Genomic DNA, 24,706 nt, shown 5'->3' on the forward strand with positions numbered 1-24,706 from the left:
ATCTTGGACATGTTACTTGACTTCTTGGTGGCTTAATTTTCTTCCAATATGAAATAATACTGGTGGAATGACTTATTTGTCTGTCTGCCTTGGTGACTATGATGTTATGGTTTATAGAAACCTTATTTGTTGTTCTAGATCAGGGGTTCTAAACCATCTATGTCCCATGTACCTCTTGGCAATCTAATGAATCATTAGGACCCCTTCTGAGAATCGTGGGTTTTTTTTTTAAGTACATGCCCCTAGTGGGAACCGAACCTGGAACTCTCTGGTCCTCAGGCTGATAATCCAGCCTCTGAGCCAAACCAGCCAGGGTGAGGATGGTTTGTTTGTTTGTTTGTTTGTTTGTTTGTTTTAATGCATAAAATAGAATTACAAATGACATGGAAACAATTAGCAACTGTTCAACAATTGTGATACAGTCATTTATATGCTTTTTTTTTTAATCCTCACCTGAGGACATTTTTTGTTCAGATAGAGTGGGAGGGAGAGAGAGGAAGAGAGAGAGAGAGAGAGAGAGAGAAACATCGACGTGAAAGGGACACATCAAGTGGCTGCCACCCGCACGACCAACCAGGGCCGGGGACAAACCGCAACCGAGGTACGTGCCGTTAGCGGAACCGAACCCGGGTCAGGTCTCTCTGGACTGCAGGCCGACGCTCTAACCGCTGAGCCAAACCGGCCAGGGCTATATTCTTTATAACGCATTAAATAGCAAAAAGTAGCTACAGGTCTAACAATACTACAATTTTGAAATAGTGATGAATATAAATACTGTGTGGCCATATCTGCAACAACTGTAATGTGATGGGAAAGTGTTTTTGTGGTTTCTCTTAGTGTCACAGTCACAGGATTGCTAATATTACCACCAGTTGTCACCTATGTTCACAATTGAAGTCAGTGCTAACTTTTACTTAGAGGTTAGTGACTATGAAGATGGAAGTTTTCCCCAGGAAGTTTACAGTTGCCCCCCCCCCCCTTTTAAGTCTCTCTACAGACTCCTTGGGAGGCAGTAGATCCTAGGTTAAGAAGTCCTGCTCTAGACCAACTGTTAAATTATCTTATGGCCACTTGCATTTTAAGCTTTGCAATATTTTCTCAGCATCTCCGCTATGCTAAGAAAAAGGGCATAGAGAAGATATGAAATCAAAGGCCATTTTGCAACTAGTGGTGGCTGTTCTTGGTTGTGGAGAAAGTAAAAAACTGATTAGAATGAGGCTTTTGTGTCTGGTGGATTCTGCTGTTTCTAAACTTCCCCAGTCTTCATCGGAATGGATTTGGGCCACAGTGCTCCAGCTTACATTGTGAGTTTTAGTGGTTTTCCTTTTCTTTCCCATTTTTGACCTAGACTTAATAATTTTCTTCCAGTTGTTGTTTTGGGCCTCAGAGCATTAGGGAATGGGTGGTTTTCTTGGCAATTGGCATGAATCGAGGTATGAACTTTTCTATTCTTATCCCTGTAGGACTGAACGTGGGACTAACTGGTGTCACTCCACTTTGACCTAAAACTACCCATCTGTGTGGGAGGCAGAGATTATTCTTGGAGAGTTCCTGTGTCCTAATGTAGAAGAGAAAGCAAATTGGACGTCTTAAAAGGTAAAGAACCTGATGATGAGCCCATCACTTCTGTGATTTAATCTAAGTGTGTTGTATTTTTCTGTAGGGTGTCTCGTAAGTTAAAACTGCATTTGTTTATTACTGTAGCAGTTCCCAAGGCAGAAGTCATCAGGTTAAATGCCAGTCAGAACTATTGGTGCAGTTACCTTACACTTTTCTGTAAGCAGAGACTTCTGCAATAATGCACCTCATAGGAAAGACGGGCGGTGAGGAGTTAAAACAGGTATATTTGTCGTGTCATCATTGGTTGGTGTGACTTTGAGGCAAGCAATGTTCAAGCTTCATGCTGATTATTCTACGTGGATCAACCAGCATTTATTGAGTTTCTATTGGGTGTCAGGTGCTGAGATGATAAACCTTTATTTTCTGAAAGTTTTCTGCGTGCACATCACAGGGATACAGTTTTATCGGTGTTTTAATTGTGCTATGAATATAATACTGTGGGGCCATGGAGGACATTCCTGGGGGTAGTTAGGAATCAAAGAAAATTACACACAAAAAGGAACATGCTGAAAATTTACTTTGTAGTTGAAATTTACTTTTGAATGCTTAAATTTTGTCAAAACACTTTAGCTTGATACTCATTCTTTGTGCTTGCTTAAAGTTTGTTAGCTTGAAGGGTGATAGATGTATGTTTTACCCTGAGTATGAGAACATGTAGTATTTTATTTGTACCAGGGTTTTCTGTACATGTCCATTGTATAGTGTTCTTTTTGCCATATGTTGGGGAAAGATTCGTTCTTCCTATTGTGTACTTTTTCTGAGAGGAAACCCTTTAGTAGTTGGCATACCAGAAGTTAAGAATGAGAGAGGAATGGGATCCTGAGGCCTTTTAGTTCCACATTCTAAGTTTGGTACTATGCCTTTTATGGAGCAGTGGTCATAGCCTAGAAGTTTGTTAGCCATGACATAATAATAAACTTGACTTCTTAGGGCAGGAAAGTGGGAAAGGATCATTGGAAGAGTTGAAATTGGAGTCGTAGCGGTGGTTCTGGCCTTGGTCAGATTAATTTGTAAATTTATTTATAACTTTATGGTAACCTGTAGAATCTTCTTTTAAAATTTCCTAAATAATTTGGCCTTAGGACACTCTAGAACTTGGTTCTTCCTTGCAATTTCAAAACTAAATTCTGGGCAAAAGGGGAGTCTTGGTGTTCCAGTTCTAATTTACAATGACACTCTTGTTGAACGTTGTTTCACTTGACTTATCTAGCTCAATTCAGGATAGCATTTTGCATACAATAGGCACTCAGTCAGGAAATCATGTGGCCTGTTCAGCCCCATATTTCTGTAAAAGTATATGAAAATAAGTTTCCTTGCTGTATGCTTGCCCCGCAGAGTGACAGCTGAAAATAGGGAGGAGCTGTGAATAGTATTCACTCTGTGAATTCAGAATTGTATCTGGAATTTTGTCTCTTTCACCTTTACCTCTAGCTCTCAATTCTCTGTACTAATAAGGAATGTGCAGAAGCAAAACTAGGGTTTTTCCTACTAAACGCTCAGAAATTTAAAAAGAAGAAAAATCAATTTTACTTGGCCTTAGTATTTCTCCAGTCTCTGAAAATGTACAGTGGGAAGGAGGGAAAGTCACTTGAAATATCTACTAGTTGGATAAGATACCCTTTATTTGCACTCTGTGTACATGGGAGATGACAACTCCTCTTAAACTCATATTCTAGAATAAATAGGAAATGTGGCCTTCTCTCAAGATACTCAGAAACAAATGATATTGTTGATTTTTTTAAATCCACTTAGGAGTTTTTCTTCTTAACTTCATCCTCATCCAGGTGAGGGTCACCTTTGAGCCAGGGGTTCCTGGACTCCTCCAAGTTCTCACCTCCAGGATGAACACTGCAATATCGTGACCCTGGGGGTTTTGGTGAGTAGCCTGATGGATGATGCCACTAGAAAGCATGCCTGGCTTACACGATCTTGGGGAAAAACTCTCATTTTTATTCAACAAATATTTTCTGAGCAAATATCATGTAAATGCTTGGAATATAGGGTTGAACCTATCAATCTTGGTTCCTGCCTTCATGGAGTCTAGTGAGAGAGAGGAATGTTAGGCAGATGATCACATAATTACAAAACATGGAACTTCATGTAGTGAAGGTAAAACACAGGATGCTATGAAAAGAGTGTAATGGAGAATTTCATGGAGATTGGTGACATCCAGGTACCTTTCCTCTCTGAAGAAGAACACTGAGGCCGAGACTCATTCATTCAGCAAAAAATTCAGACTTAGTATTTGGAATGGGGTAGGGGAGAAAGGTGGCAAGAATGACTCCCAAATTACTGGCATGAGCTGGATGGATGAAGGTGCCGTTTACTAAAACGTGGAAGACCGAAGGAAAAATACTTTTGGGAGGGAGGCTATGTAGAGAAGAATTATTCGTCTTTGATCTTAAGTTTGAGACATGGAGGGTAATGTCAGTTGGCAGTTGTGTATATAGGTCTGCAGATGGAGATATAACACTGGGGGTTGTTGGCGCGGAGAGAACTTACAGAGTGAGGAGAGAAGAGGACCCAGGGCAGAGTCCCGAGGAACTCTAAATTGTAGAGACTGGGTAGAGAAGGGGCCAGCAAAGGCAGGATTGGAGTGGAGGGAGGAAACCTAGGAAATTGTGGTGTTTTGGAAACCAAGAGAGAGAGTCTCCTTGTTTGTGAAGTAGGAATAGCAGTGGTTTCTGCCTTCTGGGTGGTTGTAAATGACCTAATATGTGTGAACAGTGCCTACAAGACAGTTTCAAGAAGGACGTGATCAACTGGCAAGCTCTAAGAAATGAAACAAGATGAGATGAGAGAAGTAGACCGTGGTGACTTTAATAAAAATAGTGGTTTTTGTGATCTGTGGGTAGGAGTGGATTTAAAATGGTAAAAGGGTGACTGGTTAGTAAGGAAGTAAATGGAAACTGTGTCCTGTCAGCTCTCTGGAGGAACTTGGCTCTGAAGGAGAACAGAATGCTAGAGCTGGGTTTTGTTTTGCTTTATTAGTATTATTTTTTAATCTGGAAGGTACGACAACATGTCTGAATGCTGATTTGAAATATCCAGGATATATAGGAGATAGAGGGGAATGACTCAACTTAGTTGGGCAAATCACTTAACATTTCAGAGCCTCAGTTTCCTCATCTATAAATAGAGCCGTGGTTCCTGCCTTCTGGGTGGTTGTGAATGCGTGACAATGCTTAGAAGAATGGCTGACACATAGTAAATGGTTTAAGTATTATATAAGAAGAAAAGGGAAACATTGTATATATAGATCTAAGGAGTTGGGAGATTTAGTTATTTTGGGGAAAATAATCTCTCTGACTATAATGATCCATTCTATAAATCTTTTCCAATCCTTAAAAGCAAACAGTTGAGCACTAACCTGCAAATGTAGGAGCTGAAGAGCCTAATTTTATTCTTTGGAACTGTACGATAAGATACTTGACATTTTTTTGTTCAGTTGTTTTAAGTGTCAGGAAGGCTAAAGCTGGGGTGACTTATTTTAGCTACTCCTGTGGATGAAGAGGTGAAACACCTGGGTCTTTCTCGTTACTGAGTGAACCCACATGCTTGTTTCAGCCTTCTTTCTGTGCTCCACCCATAAAGTAATGGTACAGAGGTGACTTAGAGCAAAGAGCCAGGTCAGCATGCACTAGCCAGAGGCCTCGAGAAGGCATTCACACCTGTGCGCTCTGTTCTTCTGCATGTAAAGCGCCTGTTGATCAGGTTGGACCAAATTGTGAGAAGAAGAAACTGTATGGAAACGTACTTTGAAAATAATAGTGTTTTACATGATATTATTAGAAGCGATCTTTGCCACCAACTCATCAGAAATGCATGGCATTTTGAGGTGACTTGATGTTTGTAATATGTTTTGAGTTCCTTTGGGAAAAGAGTCCAACACAGATGCCAGGTGTTTCTGTTGTGGAAGAAACTGAATAAGTCACTGAGGATTCAGCCACCTTCTTAGTATGTTACGCTGAGATGTATACCAAAGCCAAAGAACTTTACTTATTTATTTTAGTTATTTATTTTTGTTACAGATGTTTCTCCTTTCCCCCCCCATTGACACCCTCCTCCTGACCCCTCCCCCGCAGCATTGTTGTCTCTGTCCATTGGTTACATATACATGCATCTAAGTTCTTTGAAAACCAAAGAACTTTAAAACCAGGTTCTTGTCTTCAAAGAACATAGTGTTCATAGGGTGATAACAATATACACATAAGACTATTCAATATGACATTATGATTGAGTGCTAGCATGCGTGATGCAGACAGAAGGCACCAGAAGAAGTTATAGGAAGGGACTATATCGGTGGTAACAGCTTTTCTTTTCCTGAGGTAAATGTTTTCTGATGGCTTTCTCCATGCAAGCTGCATTTGCTACTTCTCTTTACCCGTGAGTCCTGATGTTTAGTGAGAGGTTACGAAATGGTTTATGATTGTGTTTGTCAAACTTGACAATCACAATCAATTTTATAGCCTAAACTGGGGAAAAACAAAAAACAAAAAAACTGAAGGTGGTAGGGGATAAATGGATAAAAATGCAGTCTTAAATATAATCAAGACCAAAATGTTTTGGGAGATGCTTTCTCCTAAGGCCAGCACAGAAATATTCCATAGCGTTTTATTCTAGTTTTCTTTTCTGACTTCATGTAAAAAAGGAAAAGAATGTCACTGTATGCCTCAGAACTTCCATAAATTCTCCTCAGTGTCTCAGGTAAAATTGCTGGGACTATTGCACATTTCTAAATGAAGAAATAGACTTTCACACTTGACAGTGATCATACTTGATGCCAAAACCTAGAATGTAGCTAATCCTCCCAATTTTAGTCCAGTTCTGAGTCTCCTAAAGTATATGTAAGCTGTAACACCTGAGCTGCTTCTGACTCCCTTTGATCCTTTAGCCACTAATCCTGCATCTAATAACCTTCTCCTTTATCCCTAGACCAGCGGTTCTCAGCTTGTGGGTCACGACCTCTTTGGGGGTCAAGTGACCCTTTCACAGGGGTCACTTAAGACATAACAGTAGCAAAATTACAGTTATGAAGTAGCAATGAAAATAATTTTATGGTTGGGGTCACCACACCATGAGGAACTGTATTAAAGGGTCACGGCATTAGGAAGGTTGAGAACCACTGCCCTAGACCCTATCATTGGAATATCAGATAGTGGGGAGGGAGGTGAGGAATGGTGGTTACACAGAAACCATATTTTCCCTAAATGAAGGGCTTTCTCATTTGTTCTCTGGCTAGGTTTGGGAATATTTTCTTGACCTTTATGCTTCAAATTAGCCTTGCAAATTGGCTAAAAAAATGTCTTGGCCTTCAAAGATGTTCATTTACCTTCAGCATTAGGGATCATTCCCATGCTTACCCATGCCTGCAGTCCCTATCCCTAAGCGGTGAGAACCCAGACTCGACATAATTTAATAGGAAGATCATGGAAATCGGGGGGAAGAACTGATTGTATTTGGTGTTACCTCAGTAGTTGATTTCAGAAGTACCTCCTTTAATGTCTCCTTACCCAAGGCCCTGAGAATGTAAGCACAGATTAATTTGTTTCATGGTTTGAAGTTGGGCGGGGTTTGTTCCATTTCGGTGCCATTGTCATCAGAGGTAAAACATTAGATATTTGCTACGGGTTTGGAAAACCCAGTGGTTTTCAAAGCATTGTTTTGAAAAAAGAAAAACTCAAGTTTCTGAGGGTTTTATATTTGGAAGTAGAGAAATGTAAGGGAGAATATGTAGCCCGAGATAAAAATGGTTTTCTCGAGTCTACCTAGAACATGATGCTTGGGTGCGAGGCTCCGGTGCTTGGCAGAAAGTCTTAGTGGGCAGCTTTAGTGCCATGGTATGAACATCACTCTTTCCTTTAACCCTGATGGAAGCTGAGGAATGATCTAGCTGCTGCATTGTCAGGTTGGCTAGTGCTTTAACTTTGATCCTGCTCTAAGGGTGTTTTATGTCTCTCTGTTTTTGCTCCCAACTCTTTTTGGGTGGCCCTTTCCCGCAGTGTGCCCTGGAGATGCGAGATTTTCCTTTGGCAGCAGGAGGCACACACCCAGAGAATGCTGGAGCTGCAAGGGGAAAGGACCTACTTCCACAGCAGAGGAAAACAAAGAGGAAAAAGGCATATAGGTGGCCAGCGCTGAGGGACGCACCCTGCAAGCAGAGGGCCACTGGCACTGCCCTCGGCAGCCGTTTCTGCTGCAGCCCGAGAGGAACTCGGGGAGCCCGTCCCTGTTTGTGACTGCAAGCTCAGGATTTCAATCAATGCATTCCAGTAACCCTAAAGTGAGGAACTCTCCATCAGGAAACACACAGAGGTAAGGGCGGGGGGCTCCCGTGGCTCCTTGGGCACGTCGTGGGTGGGCCCTGAACACTCACTGGTGGAACTAGAAGTGAATGAGACCCAGGGGGGGACAGGAAGAGAACCCAATAAGTAAATAGTAATAGAATAGTAAACAGGCAAGGTTTATGTTAGAGTTTTTTTTGTTCTTTTGTCCATCATCCCCTGACCATTCCCCTTTACCATGCCCTCCTCACCAAAGCACAAACACAAGGACCTTAAAGACCACTCAGTACAATGTACTAAACTTGGCAAATGAGGGAACTGAGGCCTGGAATGGTGAGGAGACCTAAGGTCTCAGAACTAAAACAACAGCCCCTGAACCTGAAGCTTTTTCCTCTGGTCCATAGTACTCAAACTGAATTTATAAGAATTCAGTTTATAAGAATTTTTCTTGGGCCCCTGGGGGCAGTGGTTAATGTATCTGCTCCAGTGTGGTGCTATTTGTCGAAGCGTGGGGGTTAGATCCTGGAGGGTTTTTCTAACCTGTCAGTCACAGCGGGTCTCCTTGCTGTCCTGTATCTGCTTGTATTTTCCAGCAGAGAAGCTAGCCTCCCGTTACAGCTGTCCCCTGTCATCAGCTGTGGGAGGGGGGTGGAGAGTATTTTGATCTTCACGATGCCTGTTTGTTTACTCTGCGCTAGTCTTAGTGTAAGAGTCACTTCTCTGTGTACATAGAAACCGTTGTCCTTTATTGACAGTAGCCCTAGCGATGGGTCCCCATGTGGCTCTAGGGTTCCCGAGACCTGGCAGGGCACTCTGTTTGATCCTCCTTTCTGAGATGGGAGCAGGGGTGGAGGGAACAAGAGAGTGGCTGAAGTGAAACGTGGGGTGGTTACTGAGTCTTCAAGGTCTCCTTGACCCACGATAGAAACTCCTTCTTCCTGATTTGTGTTGACCAGCTGTATCCACTGTCTGATTTCCCTTTGTTATTTGTCTCTTTTAGTAGCCCTAAGTCAAAGCAGGAGGTGATGGTCCGTCCCCCTACAGTGATGTCCCCATCTGGAAACCCCCAGCTGGATTCCAAATTCTCCAATCAGGGTAAACAGGGGGGCTCAGCCAGCCAATCCCAGCCATCCCCCTGTGACTCCAAGAGTGGGGGCCATACCCCTAAAGCGCTCCCTGGCCCAGGTGGGAGCATGGGGCTGAAGAATGGGGCTGGAAATGGTGCCAAGGGCAAGGGGAAAAGGGAGCGAAGTATTTCCGCCGACTCCTTTGATCAGAGAGATCCTGGGACTCCAAACGATGACTCTGACATGAAAGGTATGTCTATAAGATCTCTGAGACTCAGAGGGAAGTAGGTATTGATGAGGGAAGGCCTCTCACACTGGTGAATGTTGGAGAGCCTAATAGCCAAGTGGGGAGAGTAGGAGTCAGGTTCCGGAGTTTGCAGTTTAAGGTGGAACTGTTTCTTCTCATTTTCCTATACTGAAGAGTAGTTTGGAACCACCTTGTTGAGGAATTCTTGCTCTCGAGGATGCGGGTGTTTCGGCGTCATGGTCACATGACATGTTCCATGGCCCTAACCATGTTCTGTTGGATGTTTCTGGCCTCAATGCTGTTCTACTTCAGTGTCGAGCTAATAGCTCCACTTTGTTTGGGAATAGCCCACACTGGAGCATTTCTGGCCTCTCCTCCTCTTTAGTAGAGTAATCCTCCAAGACTTGGATTTTGCACTGTCTGTTTGCTACTTGCCAGAGTTGTGGGCACAAGGGGAAGCCCTGGCACTACTCCGGGTTTGTCACAGCCGATTTCAGTGCGGTAGGGGTTTGGTAGGCATGGAAATGGAGTGAGCCAGGAAGAGTATGGGACCAGTGGCTATGATTTTAGGCCTTTACCTCCTGGTATAAAACCAAAAATCTTAACTGCAGGCCAGCACATGGAGTTAGTATTCAAGAAGTGGAAGTGTGATTCCCCAACCCAAATTAGAAATGAAAACCTGGGTGAGTGTTCACCCATCTTTCCTTCCTCCCTCAGGTGTTCTGTGGGAAGCCTGTTATGAATGCCAGTGCCATGCTGGGTGTGGGTGCTGCCATGGCCAGGAAGACAGATACAGTTGCTGTCCTCAAGGAATTGAATGCATCTGGACAGCAGACCATTAAACAATTATGATAAAATTTGTAAAATGCTAAGTGCTGAAATTAGAGAACTTGGGGACTCTGGATTCAGCTAGCCAAGGGTATCTGGTCCAGTCCAAGAGGTTCCAAAAAGGTTTCCAGGAAGAGGAGACATTTATGCTCATATCTGAAGAATGTGTGATGGAGGAGATGGGGAAAGAATGCTTTGTAGTTAGTCATTTAGGGAGAAGCATATTTCAGTTTTTATGAGTAGAATAGGTTTCCTCTTAGCAAGGTACTTTCTCCTTGAAATTTTCAAGGTGGGTTTGTGTTGTGATGCTGTATATGCTGTCAGAAGAGAGTGTTATTCTTCCTGTGATAGGAGTTTTTTCATTCTTTTAGAATGTAATTCTGCTGACCACATAAAGTCCCAGGATTCACAGCACACACCACACTCGATGACCCCATCGAATGCTACGGCCCCCAGGTCTTCTACCCCTTCCCATGGTCAGACTACTGCCCCAGAGCCCACACCTGCTCAGAAGACTCCAGCCAAAGTGGTGTATGTGTTTTCTACTGAGATGGCCAATAAGTAAGTTGATGGCTGTGTCTTGCTGTTGGCTTGACTTGTGTGTTTGGGCACCAAGTTCTTATTCTCATTGAAAATTGATCCCCCCTTCCCCACTTGTATAATTATCACTTTAAGTTAACAGCATAGAAGGAGGTAAAATAAAACATAAAACCTCCCTACCCCCACTCCCCAGAGGCGTCCACAATGATACTTCCTGGCTTTCCTTCCAGAAGTACATTGTGCTTATATAAACATGCATATATACCTCTTTAAACATGAAAGGGATTGATTGCACCATATACTTTTCTAAAACTTAGTATTCTTTTTTAAACAACATAAGTATTACATGTCTATTTTAGAATAATTAGAAAATATAAATAACTAAAAAAGAAAAAAATCTCGAATTCACCAAGATAACTACTCTGAACATTTTGGTACATGTGTTTCTGGTGGCTGGATGAATCAATGGATTTTTACTTATTTATAAAAAAATATGAATATACCTCACATACAGTTTACTGACTTTTTTTTACTTACGATTTTAAAATTAAGGTCCAAAGTGAATCTTGACAGCCTCAGTTTATCGTTAGATGTTGTGAGATTTCATCCTTCTCAGGTTGGGATTTTGACTAGGATTTTCTGTGAAACACCTACCACAGTGTATTGGTTTGAGGGAGAAAATCTTGGTGTGTTTTTTTTTTTAATGCCTCTTTTTAGATTTGCTAATAGCTGTCTTTTAATTTTAGAAGTTTGACAGTAAATGATAGACATATAATGAAAGAAGAGAATGTTATTCTTTGTGATAGGAATTAATGAAAACCTGTTTCTGTTGATTTCTTCTCATTCAAAATTTCTGGTGGTTCTTTATACTGTCTCTAATCTATTACAAGTTCGGTCAGGCGTGAGAGGGCTTTGGACGTAGGGTCTGTGAAACAGGAACAAGTCCCAGTGTGTGCATCTCTCTGTCTCTGCAGAGCTGCAGAAGCGGTATTGAAGGGCCAGGTCGAAACAATTGTCTCTTTTCACATCCAGAACATCTCGAACAGCAAGACAGAGAGAAGCACAGCCCCTCTGGTACGTCGTTTTGGAATTGAAATAATGGTTTAAAGGTTCTGCAGCGATTAAAGGTGGGAGATGGTGAATGTCATCGATAGGGCAGTAGTCTTGATGTTACAAGCTGCATTCTGGGCGTTTAACCTACTTCTGGCATTTTGTGGTGTGAGGCCTGTCACATTGCACTGGCCTGTCCTACTAGCATGCGGGTGTATTGATGAATTACTAGGAGGGAAAAGACACAAAAAAGGAGTTATGTAGCTATCTTGGGATTTCTTTCATGCAACTATCTCTGAAAAAATCTGAATTCAGACCCAGTGTATAGAGCAGGTTTTAAAAAAATAAACTTTCTTAAGTTAGTTGAAGGCAGAAAGAAGCAATGACCAAAACTACAATAGTGGAGTACATGCCAATAAATCATAAAGTCATAGAGTCATAAATAAAGAGTCTTAGTAACTTTCAAAATGATTCTTATTTATTTCAAAGTAAGAAGACCATTGAATGCTTTTAATTGCTTGATATTTCTAAAATTATAATCCATGTTAGTCTGTTTCCATGAAGCACCTAATGTAAAGCGACATTGGAAAAAGCATACGACGACTGTTTTAATTCAGGTCGTGTTCCAAATTGAACCAAGAGATATTTCTTGTGTCTGGCATTGTCAAGGCATTCTGCTCATTCATCTTGGGGACACCAAGATGTTCAAGACAGTTTGCTTTCAGGAAACATGGCACCTAGTACTGGGATCAGTCTCGAACATGGGACAAGTCAAATGGCAATAAATGACTGAAGTGGCAATTTAAGATAAAATAGATGACATATCAGTAAAGTCCCTCTCTGTTGACATGACAGAGCTTGGGCTTTCCTAGACTTGGAAAAGGAATTTCATATCCCTCATGCATCCCCACTACCTGAGGGCAGAGGATGGATATATCTAGCATTTACAATGTGTGTGTGTATACCTATCTGTATATATGTTTTTCAGTTTATACTTAACTATGCGTCTGTTTAAATTTTATATTGTCCTAGAATGCACAGGGTACAATGCAACTCAAGCCAACATTTTATTGCGTTCATGACAGATTTTTTTTTTTATCCTCACCTGAAGACATTTTTGCATTTATCTTCAGACAGAGTGGGAGGGAGAGAGGATGGAAGAGGGAGAGAGAGAGAAGCATCGATGTGAGAGAGACACACTGACTGGTTGCCACCCACATGACCCCAACTGGGGCCGAGGATAAACTGCAACTGAGGTATGTGCCCTTAGTGGGAACCGAACCCATGTCTCTCTGGTCCGCGGGCCAGCGCTGTAACCGCTGAGCCAAACCGGCCAGGGCTTCATGCCAGATTTTAATACAGTTTTCACCTCCACCTTCTCTGGTACTAAAATGAAATCAGAAAAGGAGTTAATCAGGAATAGTCAAATCACCATTGCTCCAAATCACAAATGAAAATGATGGTACTAAAGTATTTCTTCTGTCGTGGTCACCTTATATGAAATCAGTGCCCACCCTCAGCAAACAGACAAAACCTGGTCTACAAAACCAAACTTAAAATGGCCCTGGAAGGAAATGAAGGCGACTACTCCACACTCCACTTCAAGAGTCAGATGCAGAAGACACTTTGACCATACAGAGTCCTGCAGGGTCAGCCATCCTGACCCACACCAGTCTCTGCAGACATATGTGCACGGATACCTACAATGAAACATTTGTACACATAGTCACTTTATGCTTATGCAACACAAATTGTTCCTATGCGGAGGTACATGTAATGATTGATGTACAAATTTGCACACAGGTAAACATTCGGGGCGGGGGGGCGGTAAGAGCCTTAGGGTTTTGGAAATACAGACTGCATTAAGTGAATGGGTGAGAGCAAATGAGTATCAGAAAGGGATCATGTGGCTCCCTGGAGGCTAGTGAAAGACCCCGAGGTAGAGTTCGTAGGCTGGGCCCTTCTGTTCTTTAGTACCGTCAGCCCTGCCAAGGTTTAGACCCAGAACATACCTGTCCTTCTTCCAAACATTGACAGCATCCGTGTCATCTGCTGTAGATGAGTATGCTTTTACCCAGGACTCAGTATAGTATTGGTGTTTAATAAATAATAATAAGGTGATCATCCAGCCTGTGTAAAGGGCAGTCTACTTTCTATTGGAAAGAACAGATCAAGAGACACCACGAGCTAGATAGCCTCAGATTTCCCCACAGACGCTTCCTGCCTACAGATTATCTTACTGCAGTTAATGTATAAATTCTTATCAAATATGGAATCAGTGATCACAAACTGAAAACAGAAACCAGAGATGTCAGGCTGCCTGGAAACTCAGGGAGAGGAGTACGTTGGTCATCGCCCTGCCAGAGGAGACGCTGAAATGAGGCGGGCTTTGCTGCTGCCTCTGGCTGGCAGGGGATGGAGCTGTGACAAGTGCTTTCTCTCTCAGTTGAAAACATCAGGTCTTTTGATTGACAGTGAGGCGTCTGCATACACAGTTGTACTTTCGGGGAAAAGAAAAAGGCGTTAGGTACAGCCTCCCACATACCAAGAAACTAATCTTGCCCTGAATCAGAAACACATAGTAGACATGTGATATCAAACCTGTTCCTCGAAATAGATACTCAAATGTATTCACATTGGCAGAGTTGCTCTCCCTGGCATGCTTATAAAGTTATTGAAACCTAATCTTCAGTGAGGGGGATGCCAGTTGACAGTAAAGTGGAAGAAAAAAAAATCAAAATGTCTCCATGTCCAAAGAGGTTGTACATGAGCGGTTTCTACAGCAAATGTCAGTGTAGCTTTGTGTGACTGGGGTGAGTCCTTTATGGCATGCATTGCTTTTTAATTGCCCTTCTGTTTAATTTACCAATGATTTTTAAATCTTGTTTATCTTCAGAACACACAGATATCTGCCCTTAGGAATGATCTGAAACCCCTCCCACAACAGCCCCCAGCTCCAGCGAACCAGGACCAGAATTCTTCCCAGAACACCAGACTGCAGCCAACTCCACCCATTTCAGCACCAGCACCCAAGCCCGCCGCCCCCCCTCGCCCCCTGGAGCAGGATAGTCCTGGGGTAGAAAACAAACTGGTTCCTTCTGTAGGCAGTCCTGCCAGCTCCACTCCACTCCCCCCAGATGGTACTGGGCCCAGCCTGACGCCCAACAACGGAGCAGTGACCCCTGTCTCGCAGGGGAGCAGTAGCTCTTCAACAGATCCCAAAGCCCCTCCGCCTCCACCAGTACCCAGTGGAGAGCCCCCGCCACTGGGAGAGAACCCCGACGGGCTGTCTCAGGAGCAGCTGGAGCACCGGGAGCGCTCCTTACAGACGCTCAGAGATATCCAGCGGATGCTGTTCCCTGATGAGAAAGAATTCACAGGAGGACAAAGTGCGGGACCCCAGCAGAACACTGGGGTATTAGATGGACCTCAGAAAAAACCAGATGGGCCGATACAGGCCATGATGGCTCAATCCCAAAGCCTAGGTAAGGGACCTGGGCCCCGGACAGATGTGGGAGCTCCATTTGGCCCTCAAGGACATAGAGATGTGCCCTTTTCTCCAGATGAAATGGTTCCACCTTCCATGAACTCTCAGTCTGGGCCCATGGGACCCGACCACCTGGATCATATGACCCCTGAGCAGATAGCCTGGCTGAAACTGCAGCAGGAGTTCTACGAAGAGAAGAGGAGAAAGCAGGAGCAAGTGGTGGTGCAGCAGTGCTCCCTCCCGGACATGGTGGTCCATCATCATGGGCCTCGGGGAGTGGTCCGAGGGCCTCCCCCTCCGTACCAGATGACTCCCAGTGAAGGCTGGGGGCCTGGGGGTGCAGAGCCGTTTGCTGATGGGATCAACATGCCACATTCTCTGCCCCCGAGAGGCATGGCTCCCCACCCCAATATGCCAGGGAGCCAGATGCGCCTCCCTGGCTTTGCAGGGATGATAAACTCTGAATTGGAGGGGCCAAATGTCTCCAACCCAGCATCTAGACCAGGTCTTTCTGGAGTCAGTTGGCCAGATGATGTGCCAAAAATCCCAGACGGTCGAAACTTCCCACCTGGCCAGGGTGTCTTCAGTGGTCCCGGCCGAGGGGAACGCTTCCCGAACCCCCAAGGATTGTCTGAAGAGATGTTTCAACAGCAGCTGGCAGAGAAACAGTTGGGTCTCCCTCCAGGGATGAGCATGGAAGGCATCAGGCCCAGCATGGAGATGAACAGGATGATCCCAGGCTCCCAGCGACACTTGGAATCTGGGAATAATCCCATTTTCCCTCGAATACCAGTTGAGGGCCCTCTGAGTCCTTCCAGGGGTGACTTTCCGAAAGGAATACCCGCACAGATGGGCCCTGGTCGGGAACTTGAGTTTGGGATGGTTCCTAGTGGGATGAAGGGAGATGTCAGTCTAAACGTCAACATGGGATCCAGCTCTCAGATGATACCTCAGAAGATGAGAGAGGCTGGGGCGGGCCCTGAGGAGATGATGAAATTACGCCCCGGTGGCGCGGACATGCTGCCTGCTCAGCAGAAGATGGTGCCCCTGCCATTTGGTGAGCACCCTCAGCAAGAGTATGGCATGGGCCCCAGGCCGTTCCTCCCCATGTCTCAGGGTCCAGGCAGCAACAGTGGCTTGCGGAATCTCAGAGAATCAATTGGGCCCGACCAAAGGACTAACAGCCGGCTCAGTCATATGCCACCACTACCTCTCAACCCTTCCAGTAACCCCACTAGCCTCAACACAGCTCCTCCAGTTCAGCGTGGCCTGGGGCGGAAGCCCTTGGATATATCTGTGGCAGGCAGCCAGGTGCATTCCCCAGGCATTAACCCTTTGAAGTCTCCCACAATGCGCCAAGTCCAGTCACCAATGCTGGGCTCGCCCTCCGGAAATCTCAAGTCCCCCCAGACTCCATCGCAGCTGGCAGGCATGCTGGCAGGCCCAGCTGCTGCTGCTTCCATTAAGTCCCCCCCTGTCTTGGGGTCTGCTGCTGCTTCGCCTGTTCACCTCAAGTCTCCATCACTTCCTGCCCCGTCTCCTGGATGGACCTCCTCTCCGAAACCTCCCCTTCAGAGTCCTGGGATCCCTCCAAACCATAAAGCACCCCTCACCATGGCCTCCCCAGCCATGCTGGGAAGCGTCGAGTCAGGTCAGTATGCTCGCATCCTCACCGTTGCACCTTGTGGCTAGAGACTGCAAACACCGCTTTTATTTACTTGAAGAAAACGGGTGTCCTAACTTGATCACGCAACCGGAGGAGGTGGCCTTTGCTGAAATGGACATATTTGTTGGCAAGGCACATGACCAGTACATCCATGGGGTTATGTACGAGTGTCTGATTCTGGTAAAGGACACACGCTTTTAGTGCCAAATGTGTTTGTCAGATAGGACTGTTAAAGGAGAAGGGAAAATGGGAAACCTGTGTGACTTCGCAGAATAATTTACATTTGCAAAATACAATGTCAATATTAGAAGAATGTGGCTTCTTTAAGTAGTAGAGCTACCCACTTCAAGGGGCTGCCCTTGTGTCAAGAGATTCGGAGTATAATCCCAAGCAAAGAGGGGAGGTTGCTGAGACACTTCAGTGGTTCTCGTAAATACATGTTGATCACAGAAACAGTTACCAAAATCTTCTCCTTGGTAGGCTGTTGTTCTCACAGAGCATATACCATTTATTGGTGTTTTCCTCCAGGAAAAGCTCTCACTGATGATGGTGGTTTTGTGAATGAGACCGAGGTGGTCAGTGGAAGATAAGCACTGAGGTGTAAATACTAGGTCCGAGCTGTCTCCACTTGAGGAAGATTAGAATCACAGTAAGACAGGAGATTTATCCAACAAGCCAAAGTGTTTGTGTCTGTTGGGTAGCAGTTCACAAAGGCTGTACAGTGGAACAGCCCCCTTGGACCTTTTTAGTTCAGACATCTCGTTGTGGAAATTAATCAAGAGCGTGTGTGGGGGTGATGAGTTAGTACCTGGGGTCGGAGTGCTGCTCGTCTGGCCTCACGTTATCCTAATCCCTGAGTCAGACTGTAAATTGCAACTGGCAAGGGAACAGTCTACTCATTTCACATTCTTTTCAGTGAAATAGTTGTCTCTAGACCATGTTTTTGTTTTTCTCAAGCTTGAAATAATATTTCTAACACACTCTGGGTGTGTGTGTCTTCCCCTCTGCGGCTCTGTCACCTCCACATCATGCCGCCAGCTCCCTCTGTACACACGGAGCTTGACTAGAAGCCTGGTGATTTGTGTCCTGAGTCTAATAACACTGTGCTGTTCCTCTGTCTCGCTTCTGGCCTTGCTAGTTCATAACCAGAGGCCCACTAGCCTTCAGGAGGAATCGAATTCCCTGCCCATTCTTGTTTTCTTTTGCTTTCTTCTCTTAGGTGGCCCCCCACCTCCTACAGCCAGCCAGTCTGCCTCTGTGAATATCCCAGGAAGTCTCCCTTCCAGCACACCGTACACCATGCCTCCAGAGCCGACCCTGTCCCAGAACCCGCTGTCCATTATGATGTCTCGAATGTCCAAGTTTGCAATGCCTAGTTCTACCCCATTGTACCATGATGCCATCAAGACTGTGGCCAGCTCCGACGACGACTCCCCTCCAGCTCGTTCTCCCAACTTGCCATCAATGAATAACATGCCAGGTAAGAAATTGGGAAGATAGGATGTGGAGCTATCGCTGGAATAGAAACTTCTTGCATGTTTTCTTGATAACTATAGACCTCAATAGATGGAGGTTCAACAAGTTGAAAAATATACCATCTGAGTGTTAATAGAATTAAAGCATCTTGACTAGAGGAAGATAATGATAATTTTTTAGTAGCTTGATTCAACATGTGTTTATAAGAGAGCAGGTTTCCTTATATTCCTTATAGAAGTTTGGATGCTTCTGTCACCTAGACTTGGGTGGGGAGTCCTGGAGAAACACTGAAAGCAGTTTCTTTTTAACATTCTGAGTGGAATGTCTTTAGTTCTCAAGTATTTTCCTGAAAGGGCAGCCTCAAACCATAAGCAGCCATAGGATTTCAGACCGTGGAAAGCCCCCATTTCCCAGAGAAGCACTCTCTTTAGGACTAGAGAGAGAATTCCTTCCGTGCGCCTGTACTCCTTCACTCTCTACCTGCCCCACCCCCCCGTCTCTCTAAACACAAAGGAAGAATCTGGGGTGGTGAAGGTGGGGCAGAGACGAGGTGTTTCAGCCATTCTGATGGTTAGGAATGCTCCTTATGTATCAGCAATCCTAGTTAATCAGGTTAGGATATGCTGTGTGGACGGCACAGGCACTATCCTTACATCCTCAGTGGTAATTCCATAGAGACCAAATATTGAAATGTCCCAGAGACTAGAGTAGAATCTGCATTAAAAGCTGTCATTTCTTTAACATTTCACTTAACCTAAAAATGCTCTGTAAGGCAGTATGAAATGATAATGCCAGATGTCGATTGACGAAGCCTGTTTGGCTTCCTTGTTGTTATCATTTCTGATTCTTGGACTTTTAGGACTACTTAATCCTCCTTCTCAGGAAAAGGACTATACTTAAGTCATTTAGACAAATTGTTTGCTTCTATATTAAATGTTTCTAGTGAAGAAGACTACAGGCTCATTTGCATATTAATTTGTAACTTTTCACGCAGTAGACTTTCTTCCTAGCTGTCTTCTGCATACTCTTATGTCACACAATTTAAGACAATATTATGTTGTCTCGTAGAGCTGTTGGTTTGTGTGCCCAAATGTATTGTAATCTCACTGAGGGCAGGGGTTGTGTGCTGTATGCTTTCCTAGTATGGTACCAGACACATTTGATGAACAATAATTATTTTGTTAATTTGATTTATTACAATTCTTCTGAGTTGCTTTCAATTGATTCCTTCTATATCTTTATTTTTCTAGGAATGGGCATTAATACACAGAATCCTCGAATTTCAGGTCCAAACCCCGTGGTCCCGATGCCAACCCTCAGCCCAATGGGAATGACCCAGCCACTTTCTCACTCCAATCAGATGCCCTCTCCGAATGCCATGGGACCCAACATACCTCCTCATGGGGTCCCAATGGGGCCGGGCTTGATGACACACAATCCTATCATGGGGCATGGGTCCCAGGAGCCTCCAGTGGTACCTCAAGGACGAATGGGCTTTCCCCAGGGCTTCCCTCCAGTACAGTCTCCTCCACAGCAGGTTCCTTTCCCTCACAATGGCCCCAGTGGGGGGCAGGGCAACTTCCCAGGAGGTATGGGTTTCCCAGGAGAAGGTCCCCTTGGCCGCCCCAGCAACCTGCCCCAAAGTTCAGCAGATGCAGCACTTTGTAAGCCTGGAGGCCCAGGGGGTCCCGACTCCTTCGCTGTCCTGGGGAATAGCATGCCTTCAGTGTTTACAGACCCAGATCTGCAGGAGGTCATTCGACCCGGAGCCACCGGAATCCCTGAGTTTGACCTGTCTCGCATTATTCCATCTGAGAAGCCTAGCCAGACACTGCAATATTTCCCTCGAGGGGAAGTCCCAGGCCGTAAACAGCCCCAGGGTCCTGGGCCTGGGTTTTCACACATGCAGGGGATGATGGGCGAACAAGCCCCCAGAATGGGACTAGCATTACCTGGCATGGGAGGTCCAGGGCCCGTGGGAACTCCAGACATCCCTCTTGGCACAGCTCCATCCATGCCAGGCCACAACCCAATGAGACCACCAGCCTTTCTCCAGCAAGGCATGATGGGACCTCACCATCGGATGATGTCACCAGCACAATCTACAATGCCCGGCCAGCCCACCCTGATGAGCAATCCAGCTGCTGCCGTGGGCATGATTCCTGGCAAGGATCGGGGACCTGCCGGGCTCTATACCCACCCTGGGCCTGTGGGCTCTCCAGGCATGATGATGTCCATGCAGGGCATGATGGGACCCCAACAGAACATCATGATCCCCCCGCAGATGAGGCCCCGGGGCATGGCTGCTGACGTGGGCATGGGTGGATTTAGTCAAGGACCTGGCAACCCAGGAAACATGATGTTTTAAGCTGCTAAGATTGGATGTGCCGATCCTTGTCAAGATGAGATTTCAGGTCCTGAGGGCTGCTTTAGGGGAGTTCCTTCCAGGAGACTGTTGGTCATGCAATAGGAAAACAGACCCGAGGGCTGCTTTGGGGGAGGGGGGAACTCGAGAATGTATGGATTTACCTGAAAACAAATGATTCATTTAATCAACAGGTGTGTTTTTTTTAAGATTTATTTTTTAAAAATTATTTTTGTGGACTTGGGTATCCCATGATGGCACCTCCTTTTGGGAATCTGTAGCCGTGCTTTGAGAATTGCCATCGGTCACGTGTTGCACCATTCTCTGTATGTTTACGTCCTTCGGACTGGCTTCTCCCAGGATTCTTTTCTGGTTTTGTTTTTTGCTTTGGGCTTTATTTTGTGTGTGTACTGTACTATATTGTAAAAGGGATTTTAGCAGAAACGTTAGTCTTTGGGAAGAGAGGAGAACAGGAATGCTGGGCTGTTTACTTTAGGTGGAGAATCCATCTTCAGACCTTTGGACTATTTTCTTTCAACTCCAGTGTATAGAAAAACCAAACTACGACCTCAGAGCAGAGTATTAATGAAAAGCACAAAAAAAGGAACTAAGTTCAGCGAGGGGTGGGGGGAGGGGGAAATTTTTTTTTTTTTAAATAATGACGTTTAGGACATTTTGTTCTTCAGTTCAAGTGCTCTTCAGCACTGTCTCTCCCAGTCTGCAAACCCACCGTCATGTTTTTCTCGTTTTTCCTCTCTCCTTCCAACCTCCTTGGTTAAGCGTGTTTTCTTCCCTTGTGTCCCCATGGGTGACCCCTGTTTCCCTGTTCTCTTTTTCCCTTTGGCAGCTGCAATACACGGTGTTATTTTGGAGAAATAATCGGACAAAGACTAGCCTTCCATGCTGGGCGTCTTCTGGCTTCGGGAGGAGAGGCTTGTCTTTGGGATGCTCGAGGGTCTTGGCCCTTCGTCTTTTCTTCCCCAGTATACCTTGTTTTTTTGTTCTCTTTTTATTAGGAATTCCCAAGTGAATTTTATTAATGTGGGAGTGGAACAGATGCTAAAAGCTACCCAGGATTTTGTTTTTAATTTTGTGGTTCCTCCCCTCCCCCCTCCCATGCGTAAAACGTTCTGTGTAACCTCCATTAAATTTGGTACAAAACCACTCACCAGAGCTGTGGTGTCAGAAAAATAAAATATATTGTTTCTTACAAAACTGAACTGCCTTTTTTTTTTTTTTTAATTTGGATTCCTGTTGCCACATGACTCAGAAGCATAGCATGAGTTTTGGAGTTGACTGATAGGGGCAGTTATGTGCCTTCACAGAGGAAGCATATTCCTTGCTATTGAGTGTGTTCTCATATATTTATCCCGTACTGCTCCTATCTCAGCTGTGAAATCCTAGTTGAAGGCAGAGGAGCAACCCTGGTCTCCCCTCTGTCTAGAGGCTGTTAATGATCTTGATTAGGAATTTTTTTGAGAGTCAGTTCAATGTGTGAAGAATTAAGGCCAAAGGTATAATCATTTGAATAAGTTATGAAATATCCCTGGATCTTGTTAGGAAAAATATTCTTACTAGACCTGAAAATCATGCGTTTGCACAGTCGGATTTCTGGGGTGCTTTTTGTGTCCCCGCCTCACTGCCTGCCCAGTGTCCCCTGAGCCAGCCCTGCTCAGTCTGCACAGTTCACTTCCCACTGCACATGCCGTCAGCATACCGGCGTATATCCTGCGACGGCTGTGTCTAAGGGACTTGCTGTGCTTCTGTGCAGTTAGATTTGTTCCGGTGTGTGTATTTCTTTGAGCTGTTTAGCTGAGTGAGTGGCGTCAGTGTGCGTGTGTGTTCTTAGGTGGGAATCTCGGTGAGGAGCGGCAGTGGCAGAGTCATCTGCAAACTCATACTAACTGGTCTCTGTTGGTGTTCCAGCCTTTCACCTGTGATTCTCTCCACGAAGTGTTTGGAGAGCTGTTTTCTCCTCCACCTTCAGCAGCCCTGTCTTCTCAGTAGCATGAGAGCCCCAGAGAGCAAAACTGAGATGATCACTTGAGCACCTACTCCACCAGTCCCCTCCATGTGTGTTCTCTTTCTCCTTTTTGAGGGGCCCTATGAAGCAGGTAGTAATCCTCTCGTTTGCAGATGAGAAAACAGCTCACTAGTTTAAGAATTCTTCTGATGCAGTCGAATCTATTCAAATGGTCCTAGGTGGTGAGAATTTTATGCTGTGGAGAAATTAGGGGAGCCAAATGAGGATTTTGTTTAGTGAATTTAGCTCTGTTCCTAGGTTCTCTGGCTTTGAAGTATGTAGAAGGAACAGAAAGAGCTGTTTGGGAGCATGAGATGGAGCCCTAAGGAAGTTTGGGACCTGGCATTGTCCACTGGTCTGGCTTCTTGGGTAGTCTCATTCCCGGCTGCACACAATAGTGCTGTGGTCACTAATGGTGTGCGGTCCAGTTCCTACTGTCCCCGGGAGAGAACCAAGGGCCCGCCACTGGTGAACCCCTCTGGGAGGGGCTGGGGATGTGGCTTTCCTGGCCCGGCCCCCTGCTGGAGAACCTGCAGCAGTGCAAATCAGCTTCCCCAAGCATTGAGTTTTGAAAAAAACCTTAAGTCTTCATTTACTTTATCAGCATATACCAACAATTCAGCACGTTGATATCTGATAAACTTCAGTTCATTTGGGGCTTAAATACAACAATTTCTAATTTGCTGAGTTTGCTATGAAATAAAATCCTATTTGAGAAATGATGCTATTGCATGGAGAACTAAAGATGCTAGATTTTAAAAAGTCAGTGAAAGGGCGAGAAAGATATGTCATGTTAACATAATCCTGGAAAGCCCAGCCAGCCCCTGCCCTCCAAATGTTGGTGTTGCACAGAAGGGTAATGATGTATTTCTTCTTATCAGGGGTACAAATCATAGCATTATTGCTTAAGGACAAAGGATGAGGAGTATATGGTATTTTCCCTAAAACAATGTGAAATAAAATAATTTACTTTTAAAAAGAATCTGCACTTATAAATGAAAACAACCAAACAATTGTAGGGGTCTTATAAAGGGCTTGCATGAGAAAATAAAGTTTTAAGATAATTTTACATGTAGGGGTGGGCAAAAATAGTTGTGCGTACACAAAACAGAGTTTATGCTTGTGTTCTTTATTTATTGATCAGTGTATTATAGCTTCAAACCTACTTTTTCCCACCTCTGTATTTTAAATCTAAAACAGTGATACAAAGTTTCTCCCAGGCTCCCTACTCCCGGCCATCGGGGCTGGCTTGGGAGTGTGTGACCTGTGCTGCACAGGGCCCTGGTTTGGTCTAATGCTCTGCTGTCATCTTCTGAAGTTTTTAATAATCTTTGAATAGCGAACCCCATATTTCTGTTTGCACCGGTCCCCACAAATTATGTGCTGGCTGTTGTGAACAAGCGAAATCACAGCAGCTGCACAGAGGCGCTGGGATCTTCCTCTGTTCTTTCTCCTCCCAGTGGCCTCAGGTGGCGTGATTGCTGTCCAGGGAAACGGTCTACACTTGAGTCATTTCCGTGACCTTGGCTGAGCACGTTCAAAGTGCCGAGAGCAGAGGAAAGCTGTATGTCACACGAGGACTCATACTCCCCAACCACCTAGAGCACCTCCGGTGTCCAGAAGTGTGAGCTAAGGCTCCGTGGAATGCGGGGTTCCAGAACTAGTCCAGTGAACGTGCGGGCGGGTGCGGGTTCCAGAACGACGCGGCCATTAGTCCGGCGAGAGTGCGGGCGGGTGCGGGTTCCAGAACGACTCGGCCGCTAGTCCGGCGAGAGTGCGGGCTGGTGCGGGGTCCAGACCAAGGCGGGTGCGGGGTCCAGAACGACGCGGCCGCTAGTCCGGCGAGAGTGCGGGCGGGTGCGGGTTCCAGAACGACGCGGCCGCTAGTCCGGCGAGAGTGCGGGCAGGTGCGGGTTCCAGAACGACGCGGCGGCTAGTCCGGCGAGAGTGCGGGCGGGTGCGGGGTCCAGAACGACGCGGCCGCTAGCCCGGCGAGAGTGCGGGCGGGTGCGGGTTCCAGAACGACTCGGCCGCTAGCCCGGCGAGAGTGCGG

At 45.3% G+C, this 24,706-nt stretch overlaps 1 protein-coding gene across 2 annotated transcripts; it reads left to right on the forward strand.

Moving 5' to 3' along the window:
• Positions 1–1,216: 1,216 nt before the first annotated feature.
• BCL9 (BCL9 transcription coactivator) lies at positions 1,217–21,845 on the forward strand. 2 transcript variants are annotated; one of them, XM_036273393.1, is made up of 10 exons: positions 1,217–1,304; positions 1,464–1,596; positions 3,405–3,496; positions 7,623–7,935; positions 8,905–9,221; positions 10,418–10,607; positions 11,561–11,660; positions 14,533–16,774; positions 18,009–18,269; positions 19,516–21,845. In XM_036273393.1, the coding sequence occupies exons 4-10, from the start codon at positions 7,883–7,885 to the stop codon at positions 20,631–20,633; spliced, it is 4,281 nt and encodes a 1,426-aa protein (XP_036129286.1). In that variant the 5' UTR covers positions 1,217–1,304; positions 1,464–1,596; positions 3,405–3,496; positions 7,623–7,882; the 3' UTR covers positions 20,634–21,845. The 2 variants fall into 2 exon arrangements, with proteins under 2 accessions (XP_036129286.1, XP_036129287.1); XM_036273394.1 differs by having other exon boundaries at positions 3,373–3,496; positions 19,516–21,243.
• Positions 21,846–24,706: the final 2,861 nt, after the last annotated feature.

This window comes from Molossus molossus, unplaced genomic scaffold (assembly GCF_014108415.1).
Source record: "Molossus molossus isolate mMolMol1 unplaced genomic scaffold, mMolMol1.p scaffold_m16_p_20, whole genome shotgun sequence".
Taxonomy (NCBI): domain Eukaryota; kingdom Metazoa; phylum Chordata; class Mammalia; order Chiroptera; family Molossidae; genus Molossus; species Molossus molossus.

What these genes read in the sequence shown, in the direction of transcription:
- BCL9 (XM_036273393.1), top strand. Translation starts at nt 7,883, where the DNA reads ATGCATTCCAGTAACCCTAAAGTGAGGAACTCTCCATCAGGAAACACA. An exon ending in TCTACTGAGATGGCCAATAA is followed by an intron (nt 10,608 to 11,560) that starts GTAAGTTGATGG and finishes CTGTCTCTGCAG; the next exon opens with AGCTGCAGAAGCGGTATTGA. An exon ending in ATCAATGAATAACATGCCAG is followed by an intron (nt 18,270 to 19,515) that starts GTAAGAAATTGG and finishes TTATTTTTCTAG; the next exon opens with GAATGGGCATTAATACACAG.